We start from the raw sequence: 25,049 nt of genomic DNA on the forward strand, positions 1-25,049 counted from the left end.
TCTATTCTCTCTATTGCTGTCAGACGGATAATCAGAACCTGTTGCCAACTGACAGAACCTGACTATCCAAGGTGAAGGTCTGACCATGCCTGGGCAGAGGTGTGCGTGGTAGACCAGAGCAGAGAGGACTTGGCAGACATCTGACCAACACTGCTGGTTTGCTGCAACTGACCATGGCATGATATTGCTTGTAGAGGAATGAAGGCAGTGGGCTGATTACATTGATAACATGCAGCTGTGGCCTTGCCGCAAAGGCAGGGGGTTATTGTCATGGACGATGTGCAGCTGCAGCTCATCCTGCTAAGTGGTTAAATAGCCCTGAGGCGTGTGGGAGAGAGGCTGGTTGGAGGAGGAGCAGGGAGGAGCTGGATGTAGCCGAGAGAAGCAGCAGTGTGGCCTGGCCTCTGGAGGATGGAGACACAGCATGGACAGTAGGATGTGACCCATGGTAAAGCCTTGTTGCAGCTTGCTAGTTTTGCTCGTGCTGTGACAATTGGTGTCCCATGTGAGGAAAACTGCTTGGGCCTCAGTCTGTAACAACCACTGACACCTGTTGTAACTCACTGAATGTCTGTGTTTCCAGGGTGCTTTGGTTTCTTGATTGTCTCATTCTTAATTGCCTGCTTCAAATATCCAAGATGCCTGACAGCTATATATCTATAGACCATGGGTGGGGGTTACATTATGTGTGATTAGGACCAGGAGAGAATGCTGGCTGAGAGCTGATACTGTCATTGCCCGATGAAGCATGACACACCTGCTAAGCTGACCATCCTTCAAAAGCAATTACCATGGGTTCATCCACAAAAAAAACCCCATTAAATTAATTTAGCATGTTGCCAAGTGATAGAATCCACTGCAGGGAGTTCTCCCCTTCCCCTCCCCTTCCTCCCCCGTTATTCCCCGGGCAGACTGGGAGAGCTGCCACAGAAGGAGGGAGGACTCGGAGGCACAGGCCTGGATGCAGCACGACTTTAATGAGTCGAAAGAAGAAAAGGAGGTGGCTCCGAGGCAGCGCCAGGGGCAGCCGCTGAGGTGCGGTGGAGCTCCTGCAGGGTGTCCGTCTGCCTGCCCTGCAGAGGGAGGGAGGCCAACAGGTGCCAGCCACGCTGGTGCTGGGAGGCAGCGACAGCAAAGGGAAGAGGGCAAAAAGGCTGAGTGAAAGAAGGGGCCAATGGCACGGAGCTCCATCTCCGGTCCATGTTCTGAGGTCCTGAAGGTTCTTGCCCAAAGCTGTTGCCAGCACCTTTAGCAGGGGCGACACCTGCTGCCGCAGTAGCGGCTGGTGATGCAGGAGAGGTCAAAGCCCCCGGAGTTGATGGGCACTCCCTCAGAGCTGAGGATGCTGCCAACGGCAGCGGAGGTGGAGGAGCCCACGGCGGTGTTCTGCGGGAAGGAGCTGAGGATGGGGCCGGGCAGGGTCACCACCACGGCGGAGGGCTGGATGACGATGTTGGAGCTCTGGCACTGCCTGACACAGGGCTCGTTGCAGCTGCTGGCCAGCGGGGTCGGGCCACAGGGCTGGCAGGGCTGGCACGGGTTGCAGCAGGACATGGCTTGGGGCTGCAGGTCCACCTGGGAGAGAGGGCAGGGGAAGCCAGAAACGGGGAAACATGAGAAGCAGCACTGCACCCAACCACAGCGGGGCCACCGCATCTCCTGGCCCAGCACGCGCTGCCCAGCTGAAAGCCCAGGAGCCACCTCAGCTACGTCCCAGGCTCTCTCTGCAGAAGACCTTCTCCCCCCTTCCCTCTCCCGTGAGAAGCAGCTCCCAGCCCGGGGCTAGCACAGCCCACACGAGCTGAGCCCTCCATGGAGGAAAGACCTGGTCTGGAAGGAGGAGGGCAAGAGACTTCACACGCACCTGATTCCCAAGGAGAAGGGGGCAAGAGAAGCGCATGAGAGCGCAGAGAGTCGGGCCGCCTTTTATAGCAGTCCTGCACTGCCTCGGGCCCAGAGGCACCCTCTGTGGAAGTAATAATTTTCTGACAAGTTCCTGGCAAACGCAGACCATCCCACCTAATGGTATGGGCTGTGTCCTGGTTTCCTGCACCGCTGCCTTTTCATTTCCTTGCTTACGGCACGTGCTTTCCCACATGAAGGCTGCTCTAAGTGCCGGCATGAGAAGGCCAAGGATTTCCGGGACAGGAACGTGCCGGCGCAGGAGGAAGACGCAGCTCAAGTGCTGGTGGCATCCCATGCGGAGAGGTGATGTGCGCCTGGCTCATTCCTGTGGGCTTGCTTGCGGCACAGTTGTCGGGAAAGGGGCACCGCTCCCATGCTTCTCATCTGCGTTGGCCCCAGGACTGCCATGGGAGAGGGCACGGCACATCCTTTCCTCTTGCTCCCCCCATCTCTCTCTGATGGTCGCTCATTGCCATTTCCTGTCTTTCTGTAAGTGTGCAGAGGTTTGCCTGGTTCCGTGCAGGCATGAATGAGCACACGTGTGTCAGCCTGTACTTGCGTGGGTCAGGGTGAAGACCTTGGCCTTCCCGGGGGTGTCCCTGGGCACTGCAGAGCAGCAGATTGCCCTTGCCAGCCAGAGCCCATTACAGCTGAGAGGCGGTGCCTTTGGCCGGGCAGAGAGGTGCCCAGGGAGCTGAAACGCAGCCTCTGCCCCCGCACCCCCACCTCTTGCTCTAAGTACAGGGCCAGGAAAGCCTGCCCGCCTCTGCGGGCCCCTGTCCCTGAATCGGTCCCCTTATGGTGCCGTCTTGCTGGGGGCTGGGGCGGGACGCAGGCTCCTCGTGTCCAGGCCAGGGCCAGGTGCACTTCGGCCTGGTGCTCAGTGAGGCACGGCCTGAGACCTCGTGCCAAATGGGTGTGGAAGGGAAGGGACGGGGCTCCGCATGTTGCTCGGCTGTGAGATGGGGTGCCACAGGGGCAGTCGCGCAGCTCTGAGTCCAGCTCCTTTGGTGTTCAAGCTCCCTGAGTTCCAGGTCACGCACAGAACACGGAGTCTGAAGGCCGAGCACGTGTGTCTGGGGAGGCAGAGACAAGGGGTTCAGGGGAAGGTGCCAAAACCCGGCTGCTTCTTCGTGAGCAGGTCAGGTGCAGTCCCTCTTTGCGCAGAAGGAAACTTGTGTGTGCTGACCGCAGCCCCCGCATCCGCAGCCCCCTGCGCTGCTGCGCGGTGGGGGAAATAGAAGAGCCGTGAATGAAGGAGGGAAGCTGAGGCTGTGGAGAAGACGTGGGGACGGGGTGGAGGCATCTTAAGGGCTTTTTTGCTGTTTCTCTCCACCCTGCTCTATTTTTCATTGGCAATATGTTTGAGGAATGTTCCCCCAGTCAAGTCTGTTTTTCCAGTGAAAGTAACGGGTAAGTGATGCCCCTGGCTTTGCCTCGACCCACAGCCTTTTTCACCTTCTTCCCCCCTCTGTCGCGTTGCGCAGGGAGAGGGAGAGAGCAGCCTGGTGGGTCTGGAAGCCAGCCAAGGTCTTTTCAGTATTGCCCCACTTATGGTTCATGCAAGTGCCATGAGTGTTTGTCATTTATGTGCTTTTTTCCTGCTTTCTCTCTGTGCCATCAGGAGCAGACTCCTTCTGCCACAGATGTTCCCCTCAGAGGACAGTGGGCAATGATGCCCATTGGCCTCTGCAGGGACCCGCTGTACGGACGTGACGGAATGAGAGGGGACTTGCCGTAGCTACCCTTGCCCTCGGATGCACACCCTGCCCCTTCCTCCTGGAGATGGGTGGGGAGGTGAGGAGGAGGCGGCTGTGGGCTCTAGCCAGGGTGATTTCTCCTGCTATTCCCTCCTTCTGTCCTCGTCGCCACCTTCTGTCTGAGCCTTCTCCCCCAGCACAGCTCCATCCAGAGCAAGAGGAACTGCCCTGAGTGCCCGTGGGGCTGCTGACCTCCCAGGGCCTCCTGCAGCACCGGGCTCGTCCCATGAAGACAGGGCAAGCTGGCATCACCATCCGCAGGGCTTGTTTGGAGGCCAAGGGGACTATTTCTGGGCAGACACACAGCACGGGAAGGGCTGATGGGCACGGGCTGTGCAGTGGCCAGAGATGTTGTCCTCAGCTCCGAGGGACAGCGACCAAAGGAGGCCATGGGGCTGTGTGTGCTGCCCTCCCATTGGTCTAGGAATGAGAAAGGATCCACTTGCTCCCCCATTTGTTCCCTCCCGGTGCATCTCCTTCCTCCCTGCGCAGCTTTAGAGAACATCCAGAGAGGAAAGGACCACACAGAGCCAGGGGCTGGGATGCTGCAGAGTTTAATGAGTCCAAAGAGGGAAACAAGATGTCTCTGAGGGGAGGCCACAGGGAAAGGGTCGCGCGGACAGCCAAGAGCCAGTGCCCCACAGAGGGAGAGGGACAGGCAGGTCCCCCCTAGGCTGGCTTTGGTGGGCCTCATGGCCCAGGGGAGTGGACAAAAACAAAGGCAAAGGAGGAAAAGGAGAGAGTGGAGGAAGGCAACGAGAGGCATCGGTCATGTTTCAAGAGAGCCCAGGCTGGCCCCTTCCTCAGGGCTGACACCCGTTGCAGGAGGCGTGAGGCATGCTCAGCCCCTCTCAAAGCAATGGCCAGAGTCTCCGTCGTTCAGCCTGGCATCATCTTCTGGGTTCCAGCGGATCCTTGTCCGGGCCGTCACCAGTGGCTTTAGCAGGGGCGACACCTGCTGCCGCAGTAGCGGCTGGTGATGCAGGAGAGGTCAAAGCCCCCGGAGTTGATGGGCACTCCCTCACAGCTGAGGATGCTGCCAACGGCAGCGGAGGTGGAGGAGCCCACGGCGGTGTTCTGCGGGAAGGAGCTGAGGATGGGGCCGGGCAGGGTCACCACCACGGCGGAGGGCTGGATGACGACGACGGAGTCCTGGCACTGCCTGCAACAGGGCTCGTTGCAGCTGCTGGCCAGTGGGGTCGGGCCGCAGGGCTGGCAGGGCTGGCACGGGTTGCAGCAGGACATGGCTTGGGGCTGGAGGTGCACCTGGGAGAGAGGGCAGGGAGGAAGCAGAGCACAGGGACACCTCAGGAGCAGCCTGCAACCCCACCAAAAGGAAGCCAAGGCAGGGGGCTGCACAGCGGGAAACAAGGGCTTCTTTGCCCGAGCTCAGCGGGGTCCTGCGCATAGCAGCCAGGCCCAGGGATGCTCATCACTAGCCTGGAGCAGAGGGCCAGCTCAGCCCAGCCTCAGCCTGTCTCCGTGACAGACTGTCTCTCCTCTGACCTCTCCCGCCACCCCCGTCTCGGAGCACTAACATAAGACCAAGGAGCAGGTACCAGCTGAGCTGCCCTCGAAGGCTAGACCCTGTCCTGGAGGAGGAGGTGGAGGAGAAAAGGGGCTTCCAGCTCACCTGGTTCCCAAGGAGAAGGAGGTGACGGAAGCGGCTGAGAGAGCCATCAGTTGGGCTGGCTTTTATACTGGCCCCACGCTGCCTCAGGGCCAAAGGACGTGACAATTTTCCTGCATGCCTGGTCTCTGTCACATCCTGCTCTTCCCCAGGTTTTCAGCGTGCTCAATGCGGACGGGGGAGCAAGGACAGGGTAAACAGGTCACCCTGGCACATGCAGGCTGCGTGGCTTTGGCAGCGGGGCTCAAACAGCCCTACTTTGCCCTGCAAGGCTTTCCCCACACAGGCCAGAGAGCAAACAGTTTCTCCTGGCCATCGCCCCAGCATTCCAAAATCCATGGATCCAAGGCAGACCAGGAATTTGAGAGCAAGGGAGAGGGTAGCTCTGGCTACTGCATCCTGGCTGAATTACCAGCAGTGTGGACAGAGATCCCCGCTCCTCTGGCCTTCTGAAAAATTTCCCTGGGTTTATCAGCTGGAGGGTTTTGGGGCCTTTCTCCACATTCAATGAGCCCTCAATGCTGTGAGCACCATACCTGTCACACAGCATGGAGGGGTCTGACAGGCTTGTGATAACCTAGTACAGGCAGGTCAGTTGGAGAAGGGCCACATTGCTTGACCAACCCCATCCTGCTGTCCATCCAGTAGTCCCCTCATGGCCCTTTTCTGCAGGGCTGCTCTCCAGAAACTCATCTCCTAATTCATACTTGTATCTGGTGTTACTCCGTCCTAGGTGCATGAATCTGGCACTTAGTCGTGTTAAATTCCATGCCATTAAGGACTGCCCAACGAGCCAATGTTATCTGGCAGCGTGGCACCCGGCACGCAGAGAAGCACCAGGGACTACTCCGCAGACAGGGCAAAGAACCTCCCTGAATCCACCCGAGAGCTGGAGTTATTTTTACACTGCCGGACTGTGTATCCAGCTCTCCATCACCTTATTAGCTCATTCCTTCTGCTCATTCCTCGTCTCACTCTCTATACTCTCAAAAATGCTGATCGATGTATCTGTACAATCTTATATTGCAATATAAGATCAGGATGGCTCACGTCCATCCTGATACTCAAACCTGGCAGCTCATGCTGCTTTCCACAGTATCTCACAAGGGTGTGAGTCCGTCACTTTTTTCTGTGTCACCCAACGGCCTGTAGTGACAGTCTCATTCAGAAGGAGGAGACATCAACTTTCTTGCTTCCGTTCTGCTTGTGCATCTTACCAAAAATTTCCTGCACAATTCAACGTCACCTGCCCATGCCTGGTACTTCAGCATTTCATCCCTTCTAGCATTGAAGCGGCTTCACTGTGTGGCTCCAAGGACTTAGTCCATTCCTACTTACGTACAACTCGTTTTCATAGAACGATAGACTCGTAGCATGTTTGGGTTCAAAGGGACCATGGAAGATCACCTGCTCCAAGCCCTCTGCCTTGGGCAGGGACATTCTTCATTGGACAAGTGGCTCAAAGCTCCATCCAACCTGACTTTGTTTTATTCAGTAATTCTGGAAGATAAGGCCTATACGATCTCTTTTCCTTTCTTCCTCTAAACATCTACGTAAGAACAATACATCAAGAGGAACTTGCAGACATTACAAAAATACCAGTGTGGAGTCTCAGTGCTCCTTTTATGCCCATTGGTTTGTACGCGAAAACAAGGTCAGGTCTCAGCAGACCAAGTTTGCAGGGCTAGAGCAGCTGGAGCCGTTCCTGTCTGAAGGATCACAAAAACACCCAAAAGAGAGAGCCCAGGCTGACATCACCTGCCTGCACTGGACCCCTCTGGCACTTAGGCCGTGTCTTCTGCCCACAGTGAGGCAGCCTTGCCCCGGAAACCACGGGCCCTCTCATCGCAGCTCTCAAAAGAGACGTCTGTGACGGGACGGGTATGACATAAACCAGGAAACGCAAGGGCAGCGTAGAGGGAAAGAGCAACACATGCCATGTCATTACCGGGGATGTTTCCGTTCATTAGCAGCATGCCGGAAAATTGCTGCTTATGCAGCGGCTGCCTTGGCCCTGAGGCAGCGTGGGGCCAGTATAAAAGCCAGCCCAACTGATGGCTCTCTCAGCCGCTTCCGTCACCTCCTTCTCCTTGGGAACCAGGTGAGCTGGAAGCCCCTTTTCTCCTCCACCTCCTCCTCCAGGACAGGGTCTAGCCTTCAAGGGCAGCTCAGCTGGTACCTGCTCCTTGGTCTTATGTTAGTGCTCCGAGACGGGGGTGGCGGGAGAGGTCAGAGGAGAGACAGTCTGTCACGGAGACAGGCTGAGGCTGGGCTGAGCTGGCCCTCTGCTCCAGGCTAGTGATGAGCATCCCTGGGCCTGGCTGCTATGCGCAGGACCCCGCTGAGCTCGGGCAAAGAAGCCCTTGTTTCCCGCTGTGCAGCCCCCTGCCTTGGCTTCCTTTTGGTGGGGTTGCAGGCTGCTCCTGAGGTGTCCCTGTGCTCTGCTTCCTCCCTGCCCTCTCTCCCAGGTGCACCTCCAGCCCCAAGCCATGTCCTGCTGCAACCCGTGCCAGCCCTGCCAGCCCTGCGGCCCGACCCCACTGGCCAGCAGCTGCAACGAGCCCTGTTGCAGGCAGTGCCAGAGCTCCAACATCGTCATCCAGCCCTCCGCCGTGGTGGTGACCCTGCCCGGCCCCATCCTCAGCTCCTTCCCGCAGAACACCGCCGTGGGCTCCTCCACCTCCGCTGCCGTTGGCAGCATCCTCAGCTGTGAGGGAGTGCCCATCAACTCCGGGGGCTTTGACCTCTCCTGCATCACCAGCCGCTACTGCGGCAGCAGGTGTCGCCCCTGCTAAAGCCACTGGTGACGGCCCGGACAAGGATCCGCTGGAACCCAGAAGATGATGCCAGGCTGAACGACGGAGACTCTGGCCATTGCTTTGAGAGGGGCTGAGCATGCCTCACGCCTCCTGCAACGGGTGTCAGCCCTGAGGAAGGGGCCAGCCTGGGCTCTCTTGAAACATGACCGATGCCTCTCGTTGCCTTCCTCCACTCTCTCCTTTTCCTCCTTTGCCTTTGTTTTTGTCCACTCCCCTGGGCCATGAGGCCCACCAAAGCCAGCCTAGGGGGGACCTGCCTGTCCCTCTCCCTCTGTGGGGCACTGGCTCTTGGCTGTCCGCGCGACCCTTTCCCTGTGGCCTCCCCTCAGAGACATCTTGTTTCCCTCTTTGGACTCATTAAACTCTGCAGCATCCCAGCCCCTGGCTCTGTGTGGTCCTTTCCTCTCTGGATGTTCTCTAAAGCTGCGCAGGGAGGAAGGAGATGCGCCGGGAGGGAACAAATGGGGGAGCAAGTGGATCCTTTCTCATTCCTAGACCAATGGGAGGGCAGCACACACAGCCCCATGGCCTCCTTTGGTCGCTGTCCCTCGGAGCTGAGGACAACATCTCTGGCCACTGCACAGCCCGTGCCCATCAGCCCTTCCCGTGCTGTGTGTCTGCCCAGAAATAGTCCCCTTGGCCTCCAAACAAGCCCTGCGGATGGTGATGCCAGCTTGCCCTGTCTTCATGGGACGAGCCCGGTGCTGCAGGAGGCCCTGGGAGGTCAGCAGCCCCACGGGCACTCAGGGCAGTTCCTCTTGCTCTGGATGGAGCTGTGCTGGGGGAGAAGGCTCAGACAGAAGGTGGCGACGAGGACGGAAGGAGGGAATAGCAGGAGAAATCACCCTGGCTAGAGCCCACAGCCGCCTCCTCCTCACCTCCCCACCCATCTCCAGGAGGAAGGGGCAGGGTGTGCATCCGAGGGCAAGGGTAGCTATGGCAAGTCCCCTCTCATTCCGTCACGTCCGTACAGCGGGTCCCTGCAGAGGCCAATGGGCATCATTGCCCACTGTCCTCTGAGGGGAACATCTGTGGCAGAAGGAGTCTGCTCCTGATGGCACAGAGAGAAAGCAGGAAAAAAGCACATAAATGACAAACACTCATGGCACTTGCATGAACCATAAGTGGGGCAATACTGAAAAGACCTTGGCTGGCTTCCAGACCCACCAGGCTGCTCTCTCCCTCTCCCTGCGCAACGCGACAGAGGGGGGAAGAAGGTGAAAAAGGCTGTGGGTCGAGGCAAAGCCAGGGGCATCACTTACCCGTTACTTTCACTGGAAAAACAGACTTGACTGGGGGAACATTCCTCAAACATATTGCCAATGAAAAATAGAGCAGGGTGGAGAGAAACAGCAAAAAAGCCCTTAAGATGCCTCCACCCCGTCCCCACGTCTTCTCCACAGCCTCAGCTTCCCTCCTTCATTCACGGCTCTTCTATTTCCCCCACCGCGCAGCAGCGCAGGGGGCTGCGGATGCGGGGGCTGCGGTCAGCACACACAAGTTTCCTTCTGCGCAAAGAGGGACTGCACCTGACCTGCTCACGAAGAAGCAGCCGGGTTTTGGCACCTTCCCCTGAACCCCTTGTCTCTGCCTCCCCAGACACACGTGCTCGGCCTTCAGACTCCGTGTTCTGTGCGTGACCTGGAACTCAGGGAGCTTGAACACCAAAGGAGCTGGACTCAGAGCTGCGCGACTGCCCCTGTGGCACCCCATCTCACAGCCGAGCAACATGCGGAGCCCCGTCCCTTCCCTTCCACACCCATTTGGCACGAGGTCTCAGGCCGTGCCTCACTGAGCACCAGGCCGAAGTGCACCTGGCCCTGGCCTGGACACGAGGAGCCTGCGTCCCGCCCCAGCCCCCAGCAAGACGGCACCATAAGGGGACCGATTCAGGGACAGGGGCCCGCAGAGGCGGGCAGGCTTTCCTGGCCCTGTACTTAGAGCAAGAGGTGGGGGTGCGGGGGCAGAGGCTGCGTTTCAGCTCCCTGGGCACCTCTCTGCCCGGCCAAAGGCACCGCCTCTCAGCTGTAATGGGCTCTGGCTGGCAAGGGCAATCTGCTGCTCTGCAGTGCCCAGGGACACCCCCGGGAAGGCCAAGGTCTTCACCCTGACCCACGCAAGTACAGGCTGACACACGTGTGCTCATTCATGCCTGCACGGAACCAGGCAAACCTCTGCACACTTACAGAAAGACAGGAAATGGCAATGAGCGACCATCAGAGAGAGATGGGGGGAGCAAGAGGAAAGGATGTGCCGTGCCCTCTCCCATGGCAGTCCTGGGGCCAACGCAGATGAGAAGCATGGGAGCGGTGCCCCTTTCCCGACAACTGTGCCGCAAGCAAGCCCACAGGAATGAGCCAGGCGCACATCACCTCTCCGCATGGGATGCCACCAGCACTTGAGCTGCGTCTTCCTCCTGCGCCGGCACGTTCCTGTCCCGGAAATCCTTGGCCTTCTCATGCCGGCACTTAGAGCAGCCTTCATGTGGGAAAGCACGTGCCGTAAGCAAGGAAATGAAAAGGCAGCGGTGCAGGAAACCAGGACACAGCCCATACCATTAGGTGGGATGGTCTGCATTTGCCAGGAACTTGTCAGAAAATTATTACTTCCACAGAGGGTGCCTCTGGGCCCGAGGCAGTGCAGGACTGCTATAAAAGGCGGCCCGACTCTCTGCGCTCTCATGCGCTTCTCTTGCCCCCTTCTCCTTGGGAATCAGGTGCGTGTGAAGTCTCTTGCCCTCCTCCTTCCAGACCAGGTCTTTCCTCCATGGAGGGCTCAGCTCGTGTGGGCTGTGCTAGCCCCGGGCTGGGAGCTGCTTCTCACGGGAGAGGGAAGGGGGGAGAAGGTCTTCTGCAGAGAGAGCCTGGGACGTAGCTGAGGTGGCTCCTGGGCTTTCAGCTGGGCAGCGCGTGCTGGGCCAGGAGATGCGGTGGCCCCGCTGTGGTTGGGTGCAGTGCTGCTTCTCATGTTTCCCCGTTTCTGGCTTCCCCTGCCCTCTCTCCCAGGTGGACCTGCAGCCCCAAGCCATGTCCTGCTGCAACCCGTGCCAGCCCTGCCAGCCCTGTGGCCCGACCCCGCTGGCCAGCAGCTGCAACGAGCCCTGTGTCAGGCAGTGCCAGGACTCCGTCGTCGTCATCCAGCCCTCCGCCGTGGTGGTGACCCTGCCCGGCCCCATCCTCAGCTCCTTCCCGCAGAACACCGCCGTGGGCTCCTCCACCTCCGCTGCCGTTGGCAGCATCCTCAGCTGTGAGGGAGTGCCCATCAACTCCGGGGGCTTTGACCTCTCCTGCATCACCAGCCGCTACTGCGGCAGCAGGTGTCGCCCCTGCTAAAGCCACTGGTGACGGCCCGGACAAGGATCCGCTGGAACCCAGAAGATGATGCCAGGCTGAACGACGGAGACTCTGGCCATTGCTTTGAGAGGGGCTGAGCATGCCTCACGCCTCCTGCAACGGGTGTCAGCCCTGAGGAAGGGGCCAGCCTGGGCTCTCTTGAAACATGACCGATGCCTCTCGTTGCCTTCCTCCACTCTCTCCTTTTCCTCCTTTGCCTTTGTTTTTGTCCACTCCCCTGGGCCATGAGGCCCACCAAAGCCAGCCTAGGGGGGACCTGCCTGTCCCTCTCCCTCTGTGGGGCACTGGCTCTTGGCTGTCCGCGCGACCCTTTCCCTGTGGCCTCCCCTCAGAGACATCTTGTTTCCCTCTTTGGACTCATTAAACTCTGCAGCATCCCAGCCCCTGGCTCTGTGTGGTCCTTTCCTCTCTGGATGTTCTCTAAAGCTGCGCAGGGAGGAAGGAGATGCGCCGGGAGGGAACAAATGGGGGAGCAAGTGGATCCTTTCTCATTCCTAGACCAATGGGAGGGCAGCACACACAGCCCCATGGCCTCCTTTGGTCGCTGTCCCTCGGAGCTGAGGACAACATCTCTGGCCACTGCACAGCCCGTGCCCATCAGCCCTTCCCGTGCTGTGTGTCTGCCCAGAAAATAGTCCCCTTGGCCTCCAAACAAGCCCTGCGGATGGTGATGCCAGCTTGCCCTGTCTTCATGGGACGAGCCCGGTGCTGCAGGAGGCCCTGGGAGGTCAGCAGCCCCACGGGCACTCAGGGCAGTTCCTCTTGCTCTGGATGGAGCTGTGCTGGGGGAGAAGGCTCAGACAGAAGGTGGCGACGAGGACAGAAGGAGGGAATAGGCAGGAGAATCACCCTGGCTAGAGCCCACAGCCGCCTCCTCCTCACCTCCCCACCCATCTCCAGGAGGAAGGGGCAGGGTGTGCATCCGAGGGCAAGGGTAGCTACGGCAAGTCCCCTCTCATTCCGTCACGTCCGTACAGCGGGTCCCTGCAGAGGCCAATGGGCATCATTGCCCACTGTCCTCTGAGGGGAACATCTGTGGCAGAAGGAGTCTGCTCCTGATGGCACAGAGAGAAAGCAGGAAAAAAGCACATAAATGACAAACACTCATGGCACTTGCATGAACCATAAGTGGGGCAATACTGAAAAGACCTTGGCTGGCTTCCAGACCCACCAGGCTGCTCTCTCCCTCTCCCTGCGCAACGCGACAGAGGGGGGAAGAAGGTGAAAAAGGCTGTGGGTCGAGGCAAAGCCAGGGGCATCACTTACCCGTTACTTTCACTGGAAAAACAGACTTGACTGGGGGAACATTCCTCAAACATATTGCCAATGAAAAATAGAGCAGGGTGGAGAGAAACAGCAAAAAAGCCCTTAAGATGCCTCCACCCCGTCCCCACGTCTTCTCCACAGCCTCAGCTTCCCTCCTTCATTCACGGCTCTTCTATTTCCCCCACCGCGCAGCAGCGCAGGGGGCTGCGGATGCGGGGGCTGCGGTCAGCACACACAAGTTTCCTTCTGCGCAAAGAGGGACTGCACCTGACCTGCTCACGAAGAAGCAGCCGGGTTTTGGCACCTTCCCCTGAACCCCTTGTCTCTGCCTCCCCAGACACACGTGCTCGGCCTTCAGACTCCGTGTTCTGTGCGTGACCTGGAACTCAGGGAGCTTGAACACCAAAGGAGCTGGACTCAGAGCTGCGCGACTGCCCCTGTGGCACCCCATCTCACAGCCGAGCAACATGCGGAGCCCCGTCCCTTCCCTTCCACACCCATTTGGCACGAGGTCTCAGGCCGTGCCTCACTGAGCACCAGGCCGAAGTGCACCTGGCCCTGGCCTGGACACGAGGAGCCTGCGTCCCGCCCCAGCCCCCAGCAAGACGGCACCATAAGGGGACCGATTCAGGGACAGGGGCCCGCAGAGGCGGGCAGGCTTTCCTGGCCCTGTACTTAGAGCAAGAGGTGGGGGTGCGGGGGCAGAGGCTGCGTTTCAGCTCCCTGGGCACCTCTCTGCCCGGCCAAAGGCACCGCCTCTCAGCTGTAATGGGCTCTGGCTGGCAAGGGCAATCTGCTGCTCTGCAGTGCCCAGGGACACCCCCGGGAAGGCCAAGGTCTTCACCCTGACCCACGCAAGTACAGGCTGACACACGTGTGCTCATTCATGCCTGCACGGAACCAGGCAAACCTCTGCACACTTACAGAAAGACAGGAAATGGCAATGAGCGACCATCAGAGAGAGATGGGGGGAGCAAGAGGAAAGGATGTGCCGTGCCCTCTCCCATGGCAGTCCTGGGGCCAACGCAGATGAGAAGCATGGGAGCGGTGCCCCTTTCCCGACAACTGTGCCGCAAGCAAGCCCACAGGAATGAGCCAGGCGCACATCACCTCTCCGCATGGGATGCCACCAGCACTTGAGCTGCGTCTTCCTCCTGCGCCGGCACGTTCCTGTCCCGGAAATCCTTGGCCTTCTCATGCCGGCACTTAGAGCAGCCTTCATGTGGGAAAGCACGTGCCGTAAGCAAGGAAATGAAAAGGCAGCGGTGCAGGAAACCAGGACACAGCCCATACCATTAGGTGGGATGGTCTGCATTTGCCAGGAACTTGTCAGAAAATTATTACTTCCACAGAGGGTGCCTCTGGGCCCGAGGCAGTGCAGGACTGCTATAAAAGGCGGCCCGACTCTCTGCGCTCTCATGCGCTTCTCTTGCCCCCTTCTCCTTGGGAATCAGGTGCGTGTGAAGTCTCTTGCCCTCCTCCTTCCAGACCAGGTCTTTCCTCCATGGAGGGCTCAGCTCGTGTGGGCTGTGCTAGCCCCGGGCTGGGAGCTGCTTCTCACGGGAGAGGGAAGGGGGGAGAAGGTCTTCTGCAGAGAGAGCCTGGGACGTAGCTGAGGTGGCTCCTGGGCTTTCAGCTGGGCAGCGCGTGCTGGGCCAGGAGATGCGGTGGCCCCGCTGTGGTTGGGTGCAGTGCTGCTTCTCATGTTTCCCCGTTTCTGGCTTCCCCTGCCCTCTCTCCCAGGTGGACCTGCAGCCCCAAGCCATGTCCTGCTGCAACCCGTGCCAGCCCTGCCAGCCCTGTGGCCCGACCCCGCTGGCCAGCAGCTGCAACGAGCCCTGTGTCAGGCAGTGCCAGAGCTCCAACATCGTCATCCAGCCCTCCGCCGTGGTGGTGACCCTGCCCGGCCCCATCCTCAGCTCCTTCCCGCAGAACACCGCCGTGGGCTCCTCCACCTCCGCTGCCGTTGGCAGCATCCTCAGCTGTGAGGGAGTGCCCATCAACTCCGGGGGCTTTGACCTCTCCTGCATCACCAGCCGCTACTGCGGCAGCAGGTGTCGCCCCTGCTAAAGGTGCTGGCAACAGCTTTGGGCAAGAACCTTCAGGACCTCAGAACATGGACCGGAGATGGAGCTCCGTGCCATTGGCCCCTTCTTTCACTCAGCCTTTTTGCCCTCTTCCCTTTGCTGTCGCTGCCTCCCAGCACCAGCGTGGCTGGCACCTGTTGGCCTCCCTCCCTCTGCAGGGCAGGCAGACGGACACCCTGCAGGAGCTCCACCGCACCTCAGCGGCTGCCCCTGGCGCTGCCTCGGAGCCACCTCCTTTTCTTCTTTCGACTCATTAAAGTCGTGCTGCATCCAGGCCTGTGCCTCCGAGTCCTCCCTCCTTCTGTGGCAGCTCTCCCAGTCTGCCCGGGGAATAACGGGGGAGGAAGGGGAGGGTGGAACTCTTACAGAATCGGATCTCCTCAAGGCACTACTGGGCTCAACAGAACAACTCAGACACACGGCACCCCATGGATGATGTAAGGTTCCCCTCAGGCTCTTCCTTCCAACAGTTTCGGGCAGAGAAACCATCTATTTCAATGTCACTGACCACTGGGCACCTTTTGGCAGTACGAGACAGGCCCCCACCTAACCATAGCACAAATGCTGGAGATGGCCCTGCCCAGACTCAGCTACCCTTCCTCACCCAGTGCTCTGAGGCAAGGCCAGTCTGAGCTCTGCTTACACTACCACTGCTCCTCATTGCAGAGCAGGGTCTTCTAGCACTGCAGCCTGTAGCCAGTGGCCATCTATCCGCCAACAGACCCTGCACTCCACTTGGAGCCACATGGGCCCAATGAAAGGCAGGGCTGTGCCCTCACAGTAGGACACCTGCCTCACACTGGGCCGTGCGGGGAACCGGACCCGTCTGGGCAGTTACACTGGCAGGACGAGTACTGGTACTAATCCCAGGAAGGCATCTCCCCAGCATGGGTCCAAGGCCCTGCTCTGCCCTGCGCCCAGGCAATGGACCCCGGGGTGGAGTCCTTCAAAGTCAACAGAGCTGTCATCTAGAAGACCTAGATAATCAATACCAATACACTCCTCTGGGCACATCAATCTGACACCTTAGAAGTGTAATATGGACCTGCTGACTTACCCTTTGGGGACCGTCATTTCTCTTGATCACTACAAAAGCCTTCTAGAGAAGAAGTTCAAAAGTTCATGTTCCTCTCTGCTATTCCCTGCCTATAGCATATGAGTCTTTAAGTGAACAAGTCTAGGAAATGAAGAGGACGATAACCATGCAGCATTTAATTTTCTCTGCCAAAAATGCTAGTCTTGGTTGCCATAAACTCTTTTGGAATGCAGATTTTCTTTGTCGTGACGGTGGTGCAGTGGAGTGGTTTGTATAAAGTGACGTCATGATTGAAGGACATCACTGAGACGATCATAGAATCATAAGATAGTCCAGGTTTGAAGGGGCCTTCAGAGATAACCTGGTCCAATCTTTCATGGGATAGGAGGCCTAGATGAGATTATCTAACCACCTTGTCCAGTTGCATCTTGCAAACCTCCAGCAATGGGGACTCCGCCGTGTCCCTGGGGAGGCTGTTCCAGGGAATGGTTGTTCTTACTATAAAAATTGTAGTTCTTACGTCAAGGTAAAACCTCTCCAGGTGCAACTTGTACTTGTTGGCCCTTGTCTTCTCCATGTGGCTTCTTGTGATGAGAGAGCCTCCCTCCTCTTTGTAGACAGCCTTTAAGTACTGGAATACTGTGATCAGGTCCCCCACCAGAGAAAAAAGGCCTAACTCCTTCACTCTTTCCTCACAGGACAGGTTCTCCAGCCCTTTGGTCCTTTGACACATGAGAGGGGCTGGTGGAGCTTGCAAGAAGCAGATTTTCTTGCTCATGAGAGTGGTGTAATGGAGCAGTTTGCATATGATGAAATCATGATTAAAGGACATGTTGCGGTTTAACCCCAGCTGGCAACCAAGTACCACCACACAGTTGCTCGCTCACTCCTGCCCACACCACACCACCCCCCCACCCTCCCCATTGGCATGGGGAAGAGAATCAGGAAAGGTAAAACTCACATCTTGAGATAACAGCAATTTAATAATTGATGTAAAATGAAATATAATAGTAGTAGTAGTAGTAGTGTGACAAAAAGGGGAGGGAGAGAGGAATAAAATCCGAAAGGGAAAAACCAAAACAAGTGATGCACAATACAATCGCTCACCACCCGCTTACTGATGCAACAACCAGACTGCCCAAACCGCTCCCCCTGAGTTTATATACTCAGCATGACATTCTATGATATGGAAGATCCCTTTGGCCAGTTTGGGTCAGCTGTCCTGGCTGTGTCCCCTGCCATTTCCTTGCACACACACCCCACACCCCCACACCCCCCGCCTTATCACTGGCAGGGCCTAAACAACCCAAAAGTCCTGGACTTAGTATAAATGTTACTTAGCAACAACTAAAACCATCAGTGTGTTATCAACATTATTCTCATACCAAACCAAAAACATAGCATTGTACCAGCTATGGAGAAGAAAACTAACTCCACCCTGGCCAAAACCAGGGCAGGACATCACTGAGGGGATCACAAACTCAGTGATAACCAGGAAAAAGGGGAAGAATGGCTGTGCCTGCCAGCAGGCAACACCAGCATTTTTTCTGGTGACAAGAACATCTACATCGTTTTTGACACGCCAGTGATGGTATACCAGGCCTCCATGAAGGGAGCCTGATGAGGATGTAGAAATTCAGCAAGGTCTGCAGGTGCTGACTGCTCCACACAGTGACAATGAGGAGGCCATTCCCCACCAAGGTTAGAAGACACATGGAGGAAATAATGGCACATGGGAGCATGTGCCCACCTTGGGAGATGTGGGAAGCCCGGGGGAATGACATCACTTACAGATGTCCTGCTTTTCTTTGCTGTGGCCCAGTACATGACCGGGAGGAATCAGCTGCCCAGACCAGACTGAAGGAATAAAGCTGTGGTCGGTTAAATCTATTCTCTCTATTGCTGTCAGACGGATAATCAGAACCTGTTGCCAACTGACAGAACCTGACTATCCAAGGTGAAGGTCTGACCATGCCTGGGCAGAGGTGTGCGTGGTAGACCAGAGCAGAGAGGACTTGGCAGACATCTGACCAACACTGCTGGTTTGCTGCAACTGACCATGGCATGATATTGCTTGTAGAGGAATGAAGGCAGTGGGCTGATTACATTGATAACATGCAGCTGTGGCCTTGCCGCAAAGGCAGGGGGTTATTGTCATGGACGATGTGCAGCTGCAGCTCATCCTGCTAAGTGGTTAAATAGCCCTGAGGCGTGTGGGAGAGAGGCTGGTTGGAGGAGGAGCAGGGAGGAGCTGGATGTAGCCGAGAGAAGCAGCAGTGTGGCCTGGCCTCTGGAGGATGGAGACACAGCATGGACAGTAGGATGTGACCCATGGTAAAGCCTTGTTGCAGCTTGCTAGTTTTGCTCGTGCTGTGACAATTGGTGTCCCATGTGAGGAAAACTGCTTGGGCCTCAGTCTGTAACAACCACTGACACCTGTTGTAACTCACTGAATGTCTGTGTTTCCAGGGTGCTTTGGTTTCTTGATTGTCTCATTCTTAATTGCCTGCTTCAAATATCCAAGATGCCTGACAGCTATATATCTATAGACCATGGGTGGGGGTTACATTATGTGTGATTAGGACCAGGAGAGAATGCTGGCTGAGAGCTGATACTGTCATTGCCCGATGAAGCATGACACACCTGCTAAGCTGACCATCCTTCAAAAGCAATTACCATGGGTTCATCCACAAAAAAAACCCCCATTAAATTAATTTAGCATGTTGCCAAGTGATAGAATCCACTGCAGGGAGTTCTCCCCCTTCCCCTCCCCTTCCTCCCCCGTTATTCCCCGGGCAGACTGGGAGAGCTGCCACAGAAGGAGGGAGGACTCGGAGGCACAGGCCTGGATGCAGCACGACTTTAATGAGTCGAAAGAAGAAAAGGAGGTGGCTCCGAGGCAGCGCCAGGGGCAGCCGCTGAGGTGCGGTGGAGCTCCTGCAGGGTGTCCGTCTGCCTGCCCTGCAGAGGGAGGGAGGCCAACAGGTGCCAGCCACGCTGGTGCTGGGAGGCAGCGACAGCAAAGGGAAGAGGGCAAAAAGGCTGAGTGAAAGAAGGGGCCAATGGCACGGAGCTCCATCTCCGGTCCATGTTCTGAGGTCCTGAAGGTTCTTGCCCAAAGCTGTTGCCAGCACCTTTAGCAGGGGCGACACCTGCTGCCGCAGTAGCGGCTGGTGATGCAGGAGAGGTCAAAGCCCCCGGAGTTGATGGGCACTCCCTCACAGCTGAGGATGCTGCCAACGGCAGCGGAGGTGGAGGAGCCCACGGCGGTGTTCTGCGGGAAGGAGCTGAGGATGGGGCCGGGCAGGGTCACCACCACGGCGGAGGGCTGGATGACGATGTTGGAGCTCTGGCACTGCCTGACACAGGGCTCGTTGCAGCTGCTGGCCAGCGGGGTCGGGCCACAGGGCTGGCAGGGCTGGCACGGGTTGCAGCAGGACATGGCTTGGGGCTGCAGGTCCACCTGGGAGAGAGGGCAGGGGAAGCCAGAAACGGGGAAACATGAGAAGCAGCACTGCACCCAACCACAGCGGGGCCACCGCATCTCCTGGCCCAGCACGCGCTGCCCAGCTGAAAGCCCAGGAGCCACCTCAGCTACGTCCCAGGCTCTCTCTGCAGAAGACCTTCTCCCCCCTTCCCTCTCCCGTGAGAAGCAGCTCCCAGCCCGGGGCTAGCACAGCCCACACGAGCTGAGCCCTCCATGGAGGAAAGACCTGGTCTGGAAGGAGGAGGGCAAGAGACTTCACACGCACCTGATTCCCAAGGAGAAGGGGGCAAGAGAAGCGCATGAGAGCGCAGAGAGTCGGGCCGCCTTTTATAGCAGTCCTGCACTGCCTCGGGCCCAGAGGCACCCTCTGTGGAAGTAATAATTTTCTGACAAGTTCCTGGCAAATGCAGACCATCCCACCTAATGGTATGGGCTGTGTCCTGGTTTCCTGCACCGCTGCCTTTTCATTTCCTTGCTTACGGCACGTGCTTTCCCACATGAAGGCTGCTCTAAGTGCCGGCATGAGAAGGCCAAGGATTTCCGGGACAGGAACGTGCCGGCGCAGGAGGAAGACGCAGCTCAAGTGCTGGTGGCATCCCATGCGGAGAGGTGATGTGCGCCTGGCTCATTCCTGTGGGCTTGCTTGCGGCACAGTTGTCGGGAAAGGGGCACCGCTCCCATGCTTCTCATCTGCGTTGGCCCCAGGACTGCCATGGGAGAGGGCACGGCACATCCTTTCCTCTTGCTCCCCCCATCTCTCTCTGATGGTCGCTCATTGCCATTTCCTGTCTTTCTGTAAGTGTGCAGAGGTTTGCCTGGTTCCGTGCAGGCATGAATGAGCACACGTGTGTCAGCCTGTACTTGCGTGGGTCAGGGTGAAGACCTTGGCCTTCCCGGGGGTGTCCCTGGGCACTGCAGAGCAGCAGATTGCCCTTGCCAGCCAGAGCCCATTACAGCTGAGAGGCGGTGCCTTTGGCCGGGCAGAGAGGTGCCCAGGGAGCTGAAACGCAGCCTCTGCCCCCGCACCCCCACCTCTTGCTCTAAGTACAGGGCCAGGAAAGCCTGCCCGCCTCTGCGGGCCCCTGTCCCTGAATCGGTCCCCTTATGGTGCCGTCTTGCTGGGGGGCTGGGGCGGGACGCAGGCTCCTCGTGTCCAGGCCAGGGCCAGGTGCACTTCGGCCTGGTGCTCAGTGAGGCACGGCCTGAGACCTCGTGCCAAATGGGTGTGGAAGGGAAGGGACGGGGCTCCGCATGTTGCTCGGCTGTGAGATGGGGTGCCACAGGGGCAGTCGCGCAGCTCTGAGTCCAGCTCCTTTGGTGTTCAAGCTCCCTGAGTTCCAGGTCACGCACAGAACACGGAGTCTGAAGGCCGAGCACGTGTGTCTGGGGAGGCAGAGACAAGGGGTTCAGGGGAAGGTGCCAAAACCCGGCTGCTTCTTCGTGAGCAGGTCAGGTGCAGTCCCTCTTTGCGCAGAAGGAAACTTGTGTGTGCTGACCGCAGCCCCCGCATCCGCAGCCCCCTGCGCTGCTGCGCGGTGGGGGAAATAGAAGAGCCGTGAATGAAGGAGGGAAGCTGAGGCTGTGGAGAAGACGTGGGGACGGGGTGGAGGCATCTTAAGGGCTTTTTTGCTGTTTCTCTCCACCCTGCTCTATTTTTCATTGGCAATATGTTTGAGGAATGTTCCCCCAGTCAAGTCTGTTTTTCCAGTGAAAGTAACGGGTAAGTGATGCCCCTGGCTTTGCCTCGACCCACAGCCTTTTTCACCTTCTTCCCCCCTCTGTCGCGTTGCGCAGGGAGAGGGAGAGAGCAGCCTGGTGGGTCTGGAAGCCAGCCAAGGTCTTTTCAGTATTGCCCCACTTATGGTTCATGCAAGTGCCATGAGTGTTTGTCATTTATGTGCTTTTTTCCTGCTTTCTCTCTGTGCCATCAGGAGCAGACTCCTTCTGCCACAGATGTTCCCCTCAGAGGACAGTGGGCAATGATGCCCATTGGCCTCTGCAGGGACCCGCTGTACGGACGTGACGGAATGAGAGGGGACTTGCCGTAGCTACCCTTGCCCTCGGATGCACACCCTGCCCCTTCCTCCTGGAGATGGGTGGGGAGGTGAGGAGGAGGCGGCTGTGGGCTCTAGCCAGGGTGATTTCTCCTGCTATTCCCTCCTTCTGTCCTCGTCGCCACCTTCTGTCTGAGCCTTCTCCCCCAGCACAGCTCCATCCAGAGCAAGAGGAACTGCCCTGAGTGCCCGTGGGGCTGCTGACCTCCCAGGGCCTCCTGCAGCACCGGGCTCGTCCCATGAAGACAGGGCAAGCTGGCATCACCATCCGCAGGGCTTGTTTGGAGGCCAAGGGGACTATTTCTGGGCAGACACACAGCACGGGAAGGGCTGATGGGCACGGGCTGTGCAGTGGCCAGAGATGTTGTCCTCAGCTCCGAGGGACAGCGACCAAAGGAGGCCATGGGGCTGTGTGTGCTGCCCTCCCATTGGTCTAGGAATGAGAAAGGATCCACTTGCTCCCCCATTTGTTCCCTCCCGGCGCATCTCCTTCCTCCCTGCGCAGCTTTAGAGAACATCCAGAGAGGAAAGGACCACACAGAGCCAGGGGCTGGGATGCTGCAGAGTTTAATGAGTCCAAAGAGGGAAACAAGATGTCTCTGAGGGGAGGCCACAGGGAAAGGGTCGCGCGGACAGCCAAGAGCCAGTGCCCCACAGAGGGAGAGGGACAGGCAGGTCCCCCCTAGGCTGGCTTTGGTGGGCCTCATGGCCCAGGGGAGTGGACAAAAACAAAGGCAAAGGAGGAAAAGGAGAGAGTGGAGGAAGGCAACGAGAGGCATCGGTCATGTTTCAAGAGAGCCCAGGCTGGCCCCTTCCTCAGGGCTGACACCCGTTGCAGGAGGCGTGAGGCATGCTCAGCCCCTCTCAAAGCAATGGCCAGAGTCTCCGTCGTTCAGCCTGGCATCATCTTCTGGGTTCCAGCGGATCCTTGTCCGGGCCGTCACCAGTGGCTTTAGCAGGGGCGACACCTGCTGCCGCAGTAGCGGCTGGTGATGCAGGAGAGGTCAAAGCCCCCGGAGTTGATGGGCACTCCCTCACAGCTGAGGATGCTGCCAACGGCAGCGGAGGTGGAGGAGCCCACGGCGGTGTTCTGCGGGAAGGAGCTGAGGATGGGGCCGGGCAGGGTCACCACCACGGCGGAGGGCTGGATGACGACGACGGAGTCCTGGCACTGCCTGACACAGGGCTCGTTGCAGCTGCTGGCCAGTGGGGTCGGGCCGCAGGGCTGGCAGGGCTGGCACGGGTTGCAGCAGGACATGGCTTGGGGCTGGAGGTGCACCTGGGAGAGAGGGCAGGGAGGAAGCAGAGCACAGGGACACCTCAGGAGCAGCCTGCAACCCCACCAAAAGGAAGCCAAGGCAGGGGGCTGCACAGCGGGAAACAAGGGCTTCTTTGCCCGAGCTCAGCGGGGTCCTGCGCATAGCAGCCAGGCCCAGGGATGCTCATCACTAGCCTGGAGCAGAGGGCCAGCTCAGCCCAGCCTCAGCCTGTCTCCGTGACAGACTGTCTCTCCTCTGACCTCTCCCGCCACCCCCGTCTCGGAGCACTAACATAAGACCAAGGAGCAGGTACCAGCTGAGCTGCCCTCGAAGGCTAGACCCTGTCCTGGAGGAGGAGGTGGAGGAGAAAAGGGGCTTCCAGCTCACCTGGTTCCCAAGGAGAAGGAGGTGACGGAAGCGGCTGAGAGAGCCATCAGTTGGGCTGGCTTTTATACTGGCCCCACGCTGCCTCAGGGCCAAGGCAGCCGCTGCATAAGCAGCAATTTTCCGGCATGCTGCTAATGAACGGAAACATCCCCGGTAATGACATGGCATGTGTTGCTCTTTCCCTCTACGCTGCCCTTGCGTTTCCTGGTTTATGTCATACCCGTCCCGTCACAGACGTCTCTTTTGAGAGCTGCGATGAGAGGGCCCGTGGTTTCCGGGGCAAGGCTGCCTCACTGTGGGCAGAAGACACGGCCTAAGTGCCAGAGGGGTCCAGTGCAGGCAGGTGATGTCAGCCTGGGCTCTCTCTTTTGGGTGTTTTTGTGATCCTTCAGACAGGAACGGCTCCAGCTGCTCTAGCCCTGCAAACTTGGTCTGCTGAGACCTGACCTTGTTTTCGCGTACAAACCAATGGGCATAAAAGGAGCACTGAGACTCCACACTGGTATTTTTGTAATGTCTGCAAGTTCCTCTTGATGTATTGTTCTTACGTAGATGTTTAGAGGAAGAAAGGAAAAGAGATCGTATAGGCCTTATCTTCCAGAATTACTGAATAAAACAAAGTCAGGTTGGATGGAGCTTTGAGCCACTTGTCCAATGAAGAATGTCCCTGCCCAAGGCAGAGGGCTTGGAGCAGGTGATCTTCCATGGTCCCTTTGAACCCAAACATGCTACGAGTCTATCGTTCTATGAAAACGAGTTGTACGTAAGTAGGAATGGACTAAGTCCTTGGAGCCACACAGTGAAGCCGCTTCAATGCTAGAAGGGATGAAATGCTGAAGTACCAGGCATGGGCAGGTGACGTTGAATTGTGCAGGAAATTTTTGGTAAGATGCACAAGCAGAACGGAAGCAAGAAAGTTGATGTCTCCTCCTTCTGAATGAGACTGTCACTACAGGCCGTTGGGTGACACAGAAAAAAGTGACGGACTCACACCCTTGTGAGATACTGTGGAAAGCAGCATGAGCTGCCAGGTTTGAGTATCAGGATGGACGTGAGCCATCCTGATCTTATATTGCAATATAAGATTGTACAGATACATCGATCAGCATTTTTGAGAGTATAGAGAGTGAGACGAGGAATGAGCAGAAGGAATGAGCTAATAAGGTGATGGAGAGCTGGATACACAGTCCGGCAGTGTAAAAATAACTCCAGCTCTCGGGTGGATTCAGGGAGGTTCTTTGCCCTGTCTGCGGAGTAGTCCCTGGTGCTTCTCTGCGTGCCGGGTGCCACGCTGCCAGATAACATTGGCTCGTTGGGCAGTCCTTAATGGCATGGAATTTAACACGACTAAGTGCCAGATTCATGCACCTAGGACGGAGTAACACCAGATACAAGTATGAATTAGGAGATGAGTTTCTGGAGAGCAGCCCTGCAGAAAAGGATCTTGGAGTTGTGTTTGACAGCAGGTTCCATAGGAGTTAGCATTGTGCCCTGGCAGCAAGGGGGCAAACCTTATACCAGGGTGTATTAAGCACAGTATAACCAGCTGGTCAAAAGAGATGATTATTCTGTTTTTTATAGCATTGATGTGGCCTCATCTTGAGTTCTGTATGCGGTTCTAGGCCTCACAATTTATGGTGGCTGTTAAGGTACTTGAATGTATCCAGAGAAGGGTAACAAAGCTGGTGAAAGGGCTGGAAGGTATGTCCTATGCGGAGCAGCTAAGGGCTTTGGGGTTGTCTAGCCTGGAGAAGAGGAGGCTGAGGGGGAACTTCACTGCTCAATACAGCTTCCTGAGGAGGAGAAGCAGGGGTGGAGGTGCTGAGCTTTTCTCCCCAGTACTCAGTGACATGACGTGTGGGAATGGTTCAAAGTCACATCAGACGCGGTTCAGACTTGACATTCAGAAGCATTTTTTTGCTGAGCTGGTGGTCAAACACTGAAGAGGCTTCCTAGAGAGGTGGTTGACGCCCTGTGCCTGTCAGTATTTAAGAGGCATTTGGACA

General features: G+C 57.6%; 6 protein-coding genes and 1 pseudogene across 6 annotated transcripts; 3 read left to right on the forward strand and 4 right to left on the reverse strand.

Moving 5' to 3' along the window:
- Positions 1–1,184: 1,184 nt before the first annotated feature.
- LOC129782631 (feather keratin Cos1-2-like) lies at positions 1,185–1,876 on the reverse strand. Its single transcript, XM_055789978.1, has 2 exons — positions 1,859–1,876; positions 1,185–1,575 (listed from the first exon to the last, which is right to left on the reverse strand). Exon 2 carries the CDS (start codon positions 1,552–1,554, stop codon positions 1,249–1,251), a length of 306 nt encoding a protein of 101 aa, XP_055645953.1. The 5' UTR covers positions 1,555–1,575; positions 1,859–1,876; the 3' UTR covers positions 1,185–1,248.
- A 2,327-nt stretch (positions 1,877–4,203) lies between these two features.
- Positions 4,204–5,380, reverse strand: LOC129782620 (feather keratin Cos1-2-like). The gene is made up of 2 exons (XM_055789915.1): positions 5,299–5,380; positions 4,204–4,931 (listed from the first exon to the last, which is right to left on the reverse strand). Exon 2 carries the CDS (start codon positions 4,908–4,910, stop codon positions 4,605–4,607), a length of 306 nt encoding a protein of 101 aa, XP_055645890.1. The 5' UTR covers positions 4,911–4,931; positions 5,299–5,380; the 3' UTR covers positions 4,204–4,604.
- A 1,655-nt stretch (positions 5,381–7,035) lies between these two features.
- LOC129782615 (feather keratin Cos2-2-like) lies at positions 7,036–8,491 on the forward strand. The gene is made up of 2 exons (XM_055789904.1): positions 7,036–7,396; positions 7,764–8,491. Exons 1-2 carry the CDS (start codon positions 7,229–7,231, stop codon positions 8,088–8,090), a joined length of 495 nt encoding a protein of 164 aa, XP_055645879.1. The 5' UTR covers positions 7,036–7,228; the 3' UTR covers positions 8,091–8,491.
- Positions 8,492–10,818: 2,327 nt separating this feature from the next.
- Positions 10,819–11,847, forward strand: LOC129782621 (feather keratin Cos1-2-like). Its single transcript, XM_055789916.1, has 2 exons — positions 10,819–10,836; positions 11,120–11,847. Exon 2 carries the CDS (start codon positions 11,141–11,143, stop codon positions 11,444–11,446), a length of 306 nt encoding a protein of 101 aa, XP_055645891.1. The 5' UTR covers positions 10,819–10,836; positions 11,120–11,140; the 3' UTR covers positions 11,447–11,847.
- A 2,004-nt stretch (positions 11,848–13,851) lies between these two features.
- LOC129782671 (feather keratin Cos2-2-like) lies at positions 13,852–15,093 on the forward strand (annotated as a pseudogene).
- Positions 15,094–18,702: 3,609 nt separating this feature from the next.
- Positions 18,703–19,620, reverse strand: LOC129782629 (feather keratin Cos1-2-like). Its single transcript, XM_055789973.1, has 2 exons — positions 19,603–19,620; positions 18,703–19,319 (listed from the first exon to the last, which is right to left on the reverse strand). The coding sequence occupies exon 2, from the start codon at positions 19,296–19,298 to the stop codon at positions 18,993–18,995; it is 306 nt and encodes a 101-aa protein (XP_055645948.1). The 5' UTR covers positions 19,299–19,319; positions 19,603–19,620; the 3' UTR covers positions 18,703–18,992.
- A 2,328-nt stretch (positions 19,621–21,948) lies between these two features.
- LOC129782614 (feather keratin Cos1-2-like) lies at positions 21,949–23,413 on the reverse strand. The gene is made up of 2 exons (XM_055789902.1): positions 23,044–23,413; positions 21,949–22,676 (listed from the first exon to the last, which is right to left on the reverse strand). Exons 1-2 carry the CDS (start codon positions 23,209–23,211, stop codon positions 22,350–22,352), a joined length of 495 nt encoding a protein of 164 aa, XP_055645877.1. The 5' UTR covers positions 23,212–23,413; the 3' UTR covers positions 21,949–22,349.
- Positions 23,414–25,049: the final 1,636 nt, after the last annotated feature.

The sequence above is a fragment of the Falco peregrinus genome, chromosome 18 (assembly GCF_023634155.1).
Source record: "Falco peregrinus isolate bFalPer1 chromosome 18, bFalPer1.pri, whole genome shotgun sequence".
Classification (NCBI taxonomy): Eukaryota; Metazoa; Chordata; class Aves; order Falconiformes; family Falconidae; genus Falco; species Falco peregrinus.

What these genes read in the sequence shown, in the direction of transcription:
- LOC129782631 (XM_055789978.1), bottom strand. Translation starts at nt 1,554, where the DNA reads ATGTCCTGCTGCAACCCGTGCCAGCCCTGCCAGCCCTGTGGCCCGACC.
- LOC129782620 (XM_055789915.1), bottom strand. Translation starts at nt 4,910, where the DNA reads ATGTCCTGCTGCAACCCGTGCCAGCCCTGCCAGCCCTGCGGCCCGACC.
- LOC129782615 (XM_055789904.1), top strand. Translation starts at nt 7,229, where the DNA reads ATGCCATGTCATTACCGGGGATGTTTCCGTTCATTAGCAGCATGCCGG. An exon ending in TCCTTCTCCTTGGGAACCAG is followed by an intron (nt 7,397 to 7,763) that starts GTGAGCTGGAAG and finishes CCTCTCTCCCAG; the next exon opens with GTGCACCTCCAGCCCCAAGC.
- LOC129782621 (XM_055789916.1), top strand. Translation starts at nt 11,141, where the DNA reads ATGTCCTGCTGCAACCCGTGCCAGCCCTGCCAGCCCTGTGGCCCGACC.
- LOC129782629 (XM_055789973.1), bottom strand. Translation starts at nt 19,298, where the DNA reads ATGTCCTGCTGCAACCCGTGCCAGCCCTGCCAGCCCTGTGGCCCGACC.
- LOC129782614 (XM_055789902.1), bottom strand. Translation starts at nt 23,211, where the DNA reads ATGCCATGTCATTACCGGGGATGTTTCCGTTCATTAGCAGCATGCCGG. An exon ending in TCCTTCTCCTTGGGAACCAG is followed by an intron (nt 22,677 to 23,043) that starts GTGAGCTGGAAG and finishes CCTCTCTCCCAG; the next exon opens with GTGCACCTCCAGCCCCAAGC.